The sequence below is a fragment of the Giraffa tippelskirchi genome, chromosome 1 (assembly GCF_054371585.1).
Source record: "Giraffa tippelskirchi isolate mGirTip1 chromosome 1, T2T-mGirTip1v1.2.pri, whole genome shotgun sequence".
In the NCBI taxonomy this organism is placed as follows: domain Eukaryota; kingdom Metazoa; phylum Chordata; class Mammalia; order Artiodactyla; family Giraffidae; genus Giraffa; species Giraffa tippelskirchi.
Window position 1 is genome coordinate 88,230,393 of NC_137275.1, and position 12,298 is coordinate 88,242,690.

General features: G+C 39.8%; 1 protein-coding gene and 1 long non-coding RNA gene across 2 annotated transcripts in view; one reads left to right on the forward strand and one right to left on the reverse strand.

The window, feature by feature from the left end:
- Window positions 1–8,869, reverse strand: part of CENPE (centromere protein E) — a 73,375-nt gene extending 64,506 nt beyond the window's left edge. The window contains exons 1-8 of the mRNA XM_081516867.1: window positions 8,712–8,869; window positions 7,167–7,258; window positions 4,204–4,293; window positions 3,969–4,087; window positions 2,388–2,507; window positions 1,860–1,941; window positions 1,634–1,701; window positions 1,491–1,556 (exon numbers count right to left, since the gene is read on the reverse strand). Of these exons, the coding sequence (XP_081372993.1) occupies window positions 1,491–1,556; window positions 1,634–1,701; window positions 1,860–1,941; window positions 2,388–2,507; window positions 3,969–4,087; window positions 4,204–4,293; window positions 7,167–7,258; window positions 8,712–8,767 (693 nt within the window). The 5' untranslated portion in view covers window positions 8,768–8,869. The remainder of the gene's footprint in view (window positions 1–1,490; window positions 1,557–1,633; window positions 1,702–1,859; window positions 1,942–2,387; window positions 2,508–3,968; window positions 4,088–4,203; window positions 4,294–7,166; window positions 7,259–8,711) is intronic.
- A 5-nt stretch (window positions 8,870–8,874) lies between these two features.
- LOC145530298 (uncharacterized) overlaps window positions 8,875–12,298 on the forward strand; it is a 141,516-nt gene continuing 138,092 nt past the window's right edge. The window contains exon 1 of the long non-coding RNA XR_014071656.1: window positions 8,875–9,027. This is a non-coding gene — a long non-coding RNA (uncharacterized LOC145530298). The remainder of the gene's footprint in view (window positions 9,028–12,298) is intronic.

Here is a 12,298-nt window from a genome sequence, read left to right on the forward strand (position 1 = left end):
AGGCTACAGAACACTCTTGTGCTTTGATTAGGAGGGTAGGAGAAAGAAACCCCAAAAATAAAGGACCTGGGCTGAGAGCACTTGGATGTTATTATTCCAGGAAGGCCAGGAGACACTCAAAAAAAAAAAAAAAACAAACAAACCAAAAAGCCATCTTTAAAGAGCCAGAAAATGACTCTTTGGGGAAGTCTTCTTTCAAATAAGATACTTAAGAGTAAGTGGCAAATCTGGAGTGTTGGGTTAGATAGTATCTATGGTCCCTAGGTGATAGATCATCAAAAAATATGAGAAAAGACACCAAATGGATCACTGAGTATGTCAAGACTAGTAAAGCTGCTGCTGCTGCTGCAGCTGCTGCTGCTAAGTCGCTTCAGTCGTGTCCGACTCTGTGCGACCCCATAGATGGCAGCCCACCAGGCTCCGCCGTCCCTGGGATTCTCCAGGCAAGAATACTGGAGTGGGTTGCCATTTCCTTCTCCAGTGCATGAATGGGAAAAGTGAAAGTGAAGTCGCACAGTTGTGTCCGACTCTTAGTGACCCCATGGACTGTAGCCTACCAGGCTCCTCTGTCCATGGGATTTTCCAGGCAAGAGTACTGTAGTGGGGTGCCTAAAGCTAAATTATGTTAAAAGTTAAAATTGTAGTGATATATCACAGGCCAGCTTTGGACAACAAAACAGAAGTTAGGTTTGTTGTTGTTGTTAAAAGACCAGTCTATTAAAATAAATGCTATACTTATATGGTAAAATAACGAAGATGAACTGGAATTAGATATTTAACTGAGTTTTCAAAATCTGAAAGTAAACATATTATAGATTTATTACTTTTTCCCCTGAAGTTTTCAAATCAAATGCAGTAATCTTAAATCATATCCCACTAAAGAATTTAGGCCTTGAAGACAGAGAACAAAACAATAACGGTAAGGAATAGAAAGGAAGAGCACACACACACACACACACAAAAGAAAGAAAAATGATGCAGTTCAGCAAGAAGGAATGTTTGCCTAATGCTTATATTCACTCACCAACAGACAGGTACTGAGTATAAACTAGAGTAATGTGATTTATTTTTTTTAACTATCTCACCCAGGTTTTTATTCATCTCACAAGTCTCAGTTGCACTGGTGGAGGCCAAAAAACAAAACCCCCAAATCACGAACACACAAAACCTCATCGAATCCCAAGATTACTTTAACTCTTAAGTGTGCATAGAATTAGCCCTTTCTCCATTACTGGTTAGGGAAAGCCCCACCCCTACAGTTCTTACCTCTAAAGCTTAGGAATTGGCAGCGTAAGATGACAGGAAGTAAGATCCTCTGACCTCTTCCTGCATTTCTGTGAGTAATTTCATGCTACTGATGAGACTAAACTACCAATTTATAGATGCTTTTGCCAAATAGTCAATAGTTCTTATGAAACCAAACCTTCAGTAGCTAAATTAAATTTTGCTTTGGCTCATACAGTACATTATCACGGTTCCTCAATACTCACCAAATGGGACACTTTGACAGATCCTTCAAAATTGGAAGGTTCACCTTTCTCTCTACTTTCCAAAATCTAGAAAGAAAAGGCAACTTATAGAAAAATTAGTGTATTCTTAATTGGAAAGACAAAATATAGAGAGAATTACCTACCATCCTAAAAATGGTATGAGAACGACTACTTCGCTGATTCATTTTTGTAATTCCGTAATGCCTGTTCTCTGTAAGAGATTCACATTTCAGCTGTGTGTATTAAAATCCAAAGAAAAACACTAACTTGTATTTTAGATGAAAAGTGAAAAGTGTGATTTAAAGCCTGAATACATTCAATTAAATAATCTCTACAAGTGTTTTGAAGAAATATATTATAAAGTCTTACTTTCTCCCTTAGTGATCCACTTCAAAGCCATTTCTGATGTATAAACAACTTCTTCTGTGAGGTCAGCCACATACACATTCCTCTGAAACAAGTTTAATTACAGTAAAAGTAGGGAAATATAAGTCACTTAAAAGTTTGCATTTCAAAAAGAAAGTACAAACTATCATAGAGATTATTTGTGGATGTTAAGTGGAAAATGGGGACTTTTATTCTGTATGAAAATAATAAGTATACTTCTGATATTTACAACATATTTCCTATGCCAAAGTATATCAAATTCTAACCTGATAGTTCCAACTTGCTCTTTTTAAGCACTTACACCGAAATACCATAACTGTCAATATTTAAAAACTATACATATTACTTAAGAGATAATCTCTGTAAGTGTCTAAGGAAGAAAACAAAAAACAAACCATAGTAACAGGAGATACTTTACAGTATACAGAAATTAAAGGCAAATGTTCAAGAAAAAATAATCCCAATCAGTAAATCTAATTTTTGAGCCACCTTGTTAACTCTGTTACTCACATTGAAGTCTTCCCGAATTATTAAAGGCTTCATTTTTTGAGTGTCACAAAGTAAGTCTGTAATGGTTTCATTGTATATCTCCATGTAAGACACACGTAAGAGAAATTCCCTATCAGGAAACTAGAAGAAAAAGATACGTGATGACTTCAGAGATCATCCAGTTATGAAAACCTGATAACGAATGCTTATGTGCTAATATTAAATATTAAAATATTCTTTGAGAAAACACCTTTATAAAATTTTAATTTATCTTTTAGTTGATGTATGGTTGACCCATTCCAGTATGTTAGTTCCTGGTACACAACATGATGAGTCACTATTTCTATATATTTCCAAATGATCAAGGAGTCTAATTGCCATGTGTCACCATACAAAGATGTTACAATATTATTGACTATATTCCCCACGCTGCACATTTCATCTCTGTGACTCACTGATTTTCTGATGGAAAGTTTGTACCCCTTAATCTCCCTTACCCTATTTCTCATTCCTCAGACTTCTGTTCCCTCTGACAATCACCTGTTCTCTGTTATCTATGAGTCTGTTTCTGTTTGTTCGTTTTTTTTTTTAGATTCTACATAGAGGTGAAGTCATGTGGATTTGTCTTTCAAGAAATTATCTTTGTAAAACAAACAAAAAAACAAAACAAAATTCTCCCTGTGTTTCTATACTGACAATAATAAACAACAAAAAACAGTTTCAGAAATAACCAACAGTATCATAGAATTGTAACAGGAAAGTACCCCATCCAACTCTCTAACCTCAAAATAAAACTCAACCTGTATATATTCAAGAGATTAAAAATCATTAAAATAATGATGAAAAAGTAATTTAAAATCAACTCTTAACTAAGTAGGTTGCCTATGCTGGCCGCCTGCTCTCCTTGTCTTTTATCTAGTCTACTTTTTACTGCTCCTTAATAATCACTGGTAGCTAAACAAAGGCAATGAGAACCCAACTGCGATAAGGTTTTCCTGTTCCTTAATGCCCACTGTGGTGTTGGAGAAGACTCTTGAGAGTCCCTTGGACTGCAAGGAGGTCCAACCAGTCCATCCTAAAGGAGATCAGTCCTGGATGTTCATTGGAAGGACTGATGTTGAAGCTGAAGCTCCAATACTTTGGCCACCTCATGCGAAGAGCTGACTCATTGGAAAAGACACTGATGCTGGGAAAGATTGAAGGCAGGAGGAAAAGGGGACGATAGAGGATGAGATGGCTGGAAGGCATCACCGACTCGATGGACATGGGTTTGGGTGGACTTAGAGAGTTAGTGATGGACAGGGAGGCCTGGCGTGCTGCGGTTCATGGGGTCGCAAAGAGTCGGACACGACTGAGCGACTGAACTGAACTGAACTGGTGGGAGTACTGCTTCATGATTCAAGGGAAAGAACTTTAAGTTTCCTAAGTAAGTTTATGGGGAAAAAAAATGAATCTATGCTATGCTTTCCTTCATTCCCCCTGGATAATTAAGAGATAACTGTAAATCTACTTCCTTTCATCATTACAAGAGGACAGTAAGTTTGCTATCCTATTATCACTATTTTCACCTGCATGTACTAGAAACTTAGCTAAGTTATTTACCTTCTTAATTTTCTGGAAAATGTCATGAATTGCCCTGGGTATTACTCCCAAATACTCTTGTGAACCCATCATAGTATATGTTTTTCCTGAAGCAGTCTGCCCGTAGGCAAATATAGTACCTGCAAAAACAAAACACACGCATGCAGAGATTACAAATGAATCTACAGTGTAGAAAATGATTGATACCTGCTGAACAGACACCAAAGACTGCAATGTTTCTGCAGTGAATACACACCATTATAGCCTTGGATGGCAGAATCTATGATTGGTACCGCAATTTCTTCATACACATTTTTAGTAGTTTCATTACTATGAAAGACACGATCTAAAAAACAAAACATTTAAGTTAAATCAAACAAATTGACTGTATTTTCATTCTGAATTAGTAGTTGCCCAAAGGAATAAAACTGTCAGGATATGGTATGATAGAATATTTAAGGTTCAATATTTTCTTCAACTCATTGGTCCTATGAAAATACTTCCTTTAGGTAAAATGTGTTGGTCGTCACACAGAAAAAATACAAGTCTATTATCCTGTGTGCTTTCAAGAGGCAGTAGGGCATGGTAGCTGAATCTGAATATGGGGGTTTGGAATCAATACTGCAAATCCTGATTCTGCCACTTACAGACTGTGTGATTTTGGGGAAGTGGTTGATGTCTCCATGCCTCAGTTCCCTAATCTGTAAAATGGACATATAATATCTTCTTCATAGAATTATTGTGAACATATGTTAACACTTAGGAAATGCAGACTATTACTCCTCTTTGAGAAATTCTAATGTTCCTAACATACCTAGCAAGAAAGTCTAGCTCAAACTAAACCAAGAAATGCAGATATCTGGAAGAAAAGAACTGACCAAGGCTGAAGTGTTATGGGGAATGATCAATGAGCTGGCTGCTGAAGGCTGGTGTTTAGGGTGGTATTTACACTGATGAATTCACAAGTTCAGGATGTGGTTCTCTGCTTTTGTTAGAACATTAAAAATAGACCACTCTTTTAGTAGTGGCCTCACCTTAAAAAGCTCGCAAGAAATGGATTTGTAAATCAGGAGGGAAAATTACTGACCTGCAATCAACAGTTCAGTGATTATACTCCTTGCACGGCGACCACACATCTGCCCTATTGGCAGAACAATGTGGAAAACCTAAGTGCCACCTGAAGGCTGCTTAAGGGTCATTATCTCAGAGCAAGGAGAAATGGCAGATGATTCAAACCTTAATGTTATGTGGTTCAGATAGGTGGATGAGTCCAAATTCTTTATGGGCATATATGGCTACCGAGAATCTGTGGTACTTAGGTTTTTTAATCTCTAGCAGAGACTCACAGACTTAGAAAATGAACTTATGGTTGCCAGGGGGGAGGGAGAGTTAGGGACTTTGGGAAGGTTATGTACACACTGTTACATTTAAAATGGATAACCAACAAGGACCTATTGTATAGCACAAGGAACTCTGCTCAATGTTACGTGCCAGACTGGATGGGATCGGGATTTGGGGGAGAATGGATACATGTGTATGTATGGCTGAGTTCTTTCACTATTCACCTGAAACTATTAATTGGCTATATCCCAATACAAAATAAAAAGTGTGAAAAAAAATTATGTTAATACCATCAAACATTCCTTTACCAGAACTCATTTTCTCTTCTACGCATCTTTGTGGCTTTCTTGTTTCACACTAATTTGACAACTTAATCACGCTTACTCCTGAGGTTGTTCAGAGGACATCACTGTTGCTCTATGGAGCCTAAGTGGCAGCATGGTGGTATGGCTAGAATACGGATCCGGAGCCTTTCTCTCTTATTTGCTGGCTATGTGACTCCAGGCCACTTTGCTTCAGTTGTCAGCACTATATACATGCTAAATCAATGTACAAATCAGTCTAGTTAATCATCAGAGCCTGGAAGTCCCTCTGTTCTAGCTAGCTCTCACTCATCCTGCAGGTCCTGGTGTAAATGGTACCATTCCAGACATCTAGTTTAGTTAGATCTCTGCAAAAGCTTATGTCAGCATAAGTGAAATTACTTGTTTAAAGCCTTTCTTTCCATTATATAAGCTCCACAACAGCAGACGTAGGTCCCTGCTGTATTCTAGCAGACAAAGAAGCAATACCTTCACTATTTATTCTTCAAAGAGTTTTGAAATAGCTGAAAAACAAACAAAAAACCCAAAACAACAAAAACAAATTGGAAGATCTTAAAGATGACTTGACACTAAGCAACATATTTTGGACTTATAGAATTTTAAGCCACAAGTACTCTCATGAATAAGAGGAAGAATGTTAGTTTCAGTCATAAGTTACTGTGACTACAGTAATAGTATATGTGTTTAATTTTTTATTTCCTTTTTCTTTTTTACTACTACTGTATTTAAGCATCAAATTATTAGCTTATAAATGATGGACCCATCACTTCATGGGAAATAGATGGGGAAACAGTGTCAGACTTTATTTTTTTGGGCTCCAGAATCACTGCAGATGGTGACTGCAGCCATGAAATTAAAAGACGCTTACTCCTTGGAAGGAAGGTTATGGCCAACCTAGATAGCATATTTAAAAGCAGAGACATTACTTTGCCAACAAAAGTCTGTCTAGTCAAGGCTATGGTTTTTCCAGTGGTCATGTATGGATGTGAGAGTTGGACGGTGAAGAAAGCTGAGCGCCGAAGAATTGATGCTTTTGAACTGTGGTGTTGGAGAAGACTCTTGAGAGTCCCTTGGACTGCAAGGAGATCCAATCAATCCATCCTAAAAGAGATCAATCCTGGGTGTTCATTGGAAGGACTGATGTTGAAGCTGAAACTCCAATACTTCGGCCACCTCATGCAAAGGGTCGACTCATTGGAAAAGACCCTAATGCTGGGTAGGATTGGGGGCGGGAGGAGAAGGGGACGACAGAGGATGAGATGGTTGGATGGCATCACCGACTCGATGGACATGGGTTTGGGTAGACTCCGGGAGTTGGTGATGGACAGAGAGGCCTGGCGTGCTGCAATTCATGGGGTCGCAAAGAGTCGGACACGACTGAGCGACTGAACTGAACTGAACTGAAATGATGGATGAACAATTTCTCAAAGTTTCCATTGAAGCAGTTTATTGAAGGTTTGGTTTGATCTTTAGTGACAAATCCAGTGTTATTCATAAGGCTTTTGTACTCAGAAAAAGGATACCAGGTTAACTTTTGATGCTATTATGAACTTACCAAAATTGAAGGATTTACTCCCATCAACTTGATAAACTGTATTATTGTCAGTTTTCCAGTAAACTTGAGTATCTTTTCCAGGTGCTTCTTCTCTAAAAGAATAAAAACAATGCATTTTAGAATAACTGGTCATAGAAGCTGTGTTATATGAAAGATAGTACACAGACTTCATCTTCTGATAAATATTTTAAAAGATTGTAATGACTTATACCATAAATAAGATAAATGTGGAAAATCTACCTTTGAGGGGCAACACTTTTAAATGGGGCTTCAGTGACCTCCTGCACTTTCATGGGAGTTTCTTTGTGAAACTCTTCACTTCTACCTTCTTATCGAGTAGTGGCAGTTGATATGTCCCTCTCTTGTAAAACATTTAAAAACCATCTGAAATCTTTAATTTGGTATGATACCTCTATCACTATAATTCCTCTCTTCAATCTCATCTTCCTCTAAATTCCTTACACATCTTAACTCCCAGACGAATCAACTACCTGAAGTTCACTCCCAAAATTAGATTCAACCTTTCTCTGCCTGGAATACCCTGACTGAGGTTTCCACTAAGTACCTTAACTGTTCTTTCATTCATGATTCAGGTGTTTCCTGACACTGCCCTGTTCCTCCCCTACAGTCATCTCACTAAAGGACTAATGACTTCGCTAGCAAACATTCTTTAACTGTCTATCATAACATCTATCATGATATATTATAATGTTTCTTTATGTAGCTGTCTTCTAATGCATCAATAAGCTTATTAAAAATAGGAAATTCCTCATCTTGGTATCCTCATTTATTAAGCACCCAGTAAGATTTAACAAATGTTTCTCAGAGACAAAACTGTGTTAGCATTCTGGGGCGAGGACCCAAGACTGGCATAGCAAACAGACTTTCCTTGCTTCCCCTTCCTGCTTTTTCTCTAAAGCATTTATTACTCCAGTATCACCACCTAATATTCTATATCTGTTATCTATTTTCTGTTGTGAGATCCACTGGGCAACGATGGTAGTGTCTGTTTTAATACAGTACACTGTACTAAAAAACAAATCAATACTGACGAATATCGTTCATTCAACATTCTGAATGCGGAATTCAGTTATTGACTGAAGCAATAAGTGTCTACCGAATACAATGCAACAAAACTGATTCGTTTTCGCTCTTAAGGAGTATACAGTAAAGGGAAAGCGAGAGTCAGTTAAACGTAAAATTTAACTGCACTGTGATGTGTGCAGTAGGATCTTTCCGATTTCGACTTTCCTAGGGGAGAGGTGGGGACCGCAGATGGGGCGACGGCAGTGCAGCGCAGGGAGTAAGGTCTTTAACGTCGGTGAGCCTGGGTTACAGATATAAGAGAATTCCACAGTTGAAAAGGATCCTCTAGATCCTCGATCCTGCCCCGTCCCATTACAGATAGGAAACCGAGGCAGAAAGCGGGTAAGTGGCCGAGTTTCTAGGCAGCTGAGCAAGAAAGAGGAGCCAGGACTCATCCCTCCGGTTCATACCGGCGCCGGAGTCCGCAGTGGGGATCTGGGCTCGGTCTGGCCTACCTACCTGTTATTGAGCGGCCGAACCCGCACGCAGACGGCTACGGCTCCTTCCTCCGCCATCCTGCCTGGTTGGATCCCAGGGAATACGTCAGAAACCTCCGCGGCCGGCGCTTCAGAGCCTACGGGCCACCCCGCCTTTAAATTTAAAATTTCCCAAACGCCGCGTCTGATTGAGTCGCGGTCTCGTGACGTCACGGTTCGTTCCATCTGTGTCGCGGCGCGGGGGACGCCAGGCCGGCGGCACGTCCAAGGATAATGGGTTGGAAGGTTTCGGGCCGCAAAGACCGGGTCCAGGAAGCGCCTGGCGAGCGATTCACCAGGTAATAGCGGAAATAACTAATATTTGCTAAATGCCGTTGAAGTGCTGGCAGCCGTGTAGAAACGCCTTCTTTCGCCCCACCGTTTACGTGTTTGAAATCTGGAAAAAACATAGCCGAAATTTTTTTTCTTTATTAATAAAAGGGAATTAGGAACGTTAAAGAACTACATTAACAGTTGGGTTTAAAAAAAAAAAAATGAAACAAACGAAGTACCTCAGATGACAAGAGTTGAAAGTTACTGGCCCAGCCCAGAAACAAGAATCCGGTGCTCCTTTGAAAACCCTTGGGTTTTAGGGTGTTCATTTTCCGCTTGCTTACACTCCTTTTTTCCCATTGGCTGTGAGTTCCTAATAGGCTGACTTGGGAAAAGAGTTACTGAAGACTGGTAGTTAGGTGAAACTTTTATTAGCAGAAATTTGTTGGTCAGTCGCTCAGTCGTCATGGCGTCGGACTCTGCGACCCAATGGACTGCAGCACACCAGGCTTCCCTGTCCTTCGCTATTTCCCGGAGCTTTCTTAAACTCTTGTCCATTGAGTCAGTGATGCCATCCAACCATCTCGTCCTCTATCATCCCCTTCTCTTGTCCTCAATCTTTCCCAGCACCAGGGAAGCAGAAATAGAAGTCTAGATAATTGTTTTTCAGAAATAGCGCTTGCTTTTTCAGAACTCTATATAAAATAACAACTGTCTCGTCTATTCTGTTTCTTTTAAAATATTTCTCATAACATTCAGATATAATTAGTATGTATTCATTTAAGTCTATATTATCTGTTTCCTCCCACCAAAGTGTCAACTCTGTGAGGTTAGCAACTTTGTTTTTATTTACTCCTTATACCCTGCACCTGGAAAGATACTTGGAGTTTCAGTTCAGTTCAGTTCATTTGCTCAGTCGTGTCCGACTCTTTGCAACCCCATGAACTGCAACACGCCAGGCCTCTCTGTCCATCACCAGCTCCCGGAGTCCACCCAAACCCATGTCCATCGAGTCAGTGATGCCATCCAACCATCTCATCCTCTGTCGTCCCCTCCTCCTCCTGCCCCCAATCCTACCCAGCATTAGGGCTACCTAGCATTACGGTCTTTTCCAATGAGTCAACTCTTCACATGAGGTGGCCAAAGTATTGGAGTTTCAGCTTCAACATCAGACCTTCCAACGAACACCCAGGATTGATCTCCTTTAGGATGGATTGATTGGATCTCCTTGCAGCCCAAGGGACTCTCAAGAGTCTTCTCCAAAACCACAGTTCAAAAGCGTCAATTCTTCGGCGCTCAGCTTTCTTCACAGTCCAACTCTCACATCCATACATGACCACTGGAAAAACCATAGCCTTGACTAGACGGACTTTTGTTGGAAAAGTAATGTCTCTGCTTTTAAATATGCTATCTAGGTTGGCCATAACCTTCCTTCCAAGGAGTAAGCGTCTTTTAATTTCATGGCTGCAGTCACCATCAGCAGTGATTTTGGAGCCCAAAAAATAAAGTCTGACACTGTTTCCACTGTTTCCCCATCTATTCCCCATGAAGTGATGGGACTAGATGCCATGATCTTAGTTTTATGAACGTTGAGCTTTAAGCCAACTTTTTCACTCTCCTCTTTCACTTTCATCAAGAGGCCCTTTAGTTCTTCTTCACTTTCTGCCATAAGGGTGGTGTCATCTGCATATCTGAGGTTATTGATATTTCTCCCGGCAATCTTGATTCCAGCTTGTGTTTCTTCCAACCCAGCATTTCTCATGATGTACTCTGCATATAAGTTAAATAAGCAGGGTGACAATATACAGCCTTGACGTACTCCTTTTCCTATTTGGAACCAGTCTGTTGTTCTGTGTCCAGTTCTAACTGTTGCTTCCTGACTTGCATACAGGTTTCTCAAGAGACAGATCAAATGGTCTGGTATTCCCATCTCTTTCAGAATTTTCCACAGTTTATTGTGATCCACACAGTCAAAGGCTTTGGCATAGTCAATAAAGCAGAAATAGATGTTTTTCTGGAACTCTCTTGCTTTTTCAATGATCCAGCGGATGTTGGCAATTTGATCTCTGGTCACATTACTTCGTGACAAATAGATGGGGAAACAGTGGAAACAGTGATAAACTTTTTTTTGAGGGGGCTCCAAAATCACTGCAGATGGTGACTGCAGCCATGAAATTAAAAGATGCTTGCTCCTTGGAAGAAGATTTAATGCCAACCTAGACAGATTATTAAAAAGCAGAGAGATTACTTTGCCAACAAAAGTCTGTCTAGTCAAAGCTATGGTTTTTCCAGTACTCATGTATGGATGTGAGAATTGGACTATAAAGAAAACTGAGTGCTGAAGTATTGATACTTTTGAACTGTGGTGTTGGAGAAGATTCCTGAGAGTCCCTTGGACAGCAAGGAGGTCCAACCAATCCATCCTAAAGGAAATCAGTCCTGAATATTCATTGGAAGGTCCGATGCTAAAGCTGAAACTTAATACTTTGGCCACATTATGTGAAGACCTGACTCATTTGAAAAGATCCTGATGCTGGAAAAGATTGAAGGCGGGAGGAGAAGAGGATGACAGAGAATGAGATGGTTGGATGGCATTACTGACTCAATGGACATGAGTTTGAGTTAACTCTGGGAGTTGGCGATGGACAGAGAGGCCTGGCGTGCTGCAGTCCTTAGAGTCAGAAAGAGTTGGACATGACTGAGCAATTGAACTCTACTGAACTCTGAGGCTTGCCATTCTAGGACATATTTGCAAGATTAATGACCTTTTTGTTTCCTTACCTCCTCCTGTCTCTAATCTGTAAAAGAACCTGACATCCAGACCACAATAAGATGGTTATTTTGAGACATTAGTCTATATCATCTCTGTCAGCCAGGTTTCTATATAAAGCCATATTCCTTGCCTCAACACCTTGGCCTGTCTTTTGGTGAGCAGAATGAGTTCAGACTCAGTAACAGTACTAGGGGAGCCACAGTGGGAATAACCTTCCCACATATGATCCCTAGGGTGCCAGTTTGTGTCTCTGGAGGCAACTGAGCCATATTTTAGAGTATTACCCTCAAATTAACCTACAGTTAGACACATATATGTATCTTTTTCTTTATTGTGTATCTTTTTATGCAAATAGATACCTGCTATACATGCTTCAGTGCACTTTGATTAAAAAGTGATCTTGACATAAATATTTTAATTCAAAGTTTAAAGTAAAGTGAGTTTCTGAGGCATGTTAATTGCGTACACTTCTATGTTGGTGTTCAAAATACTGATTTTGTTTGTTCTTTTAAATCACAATTGTG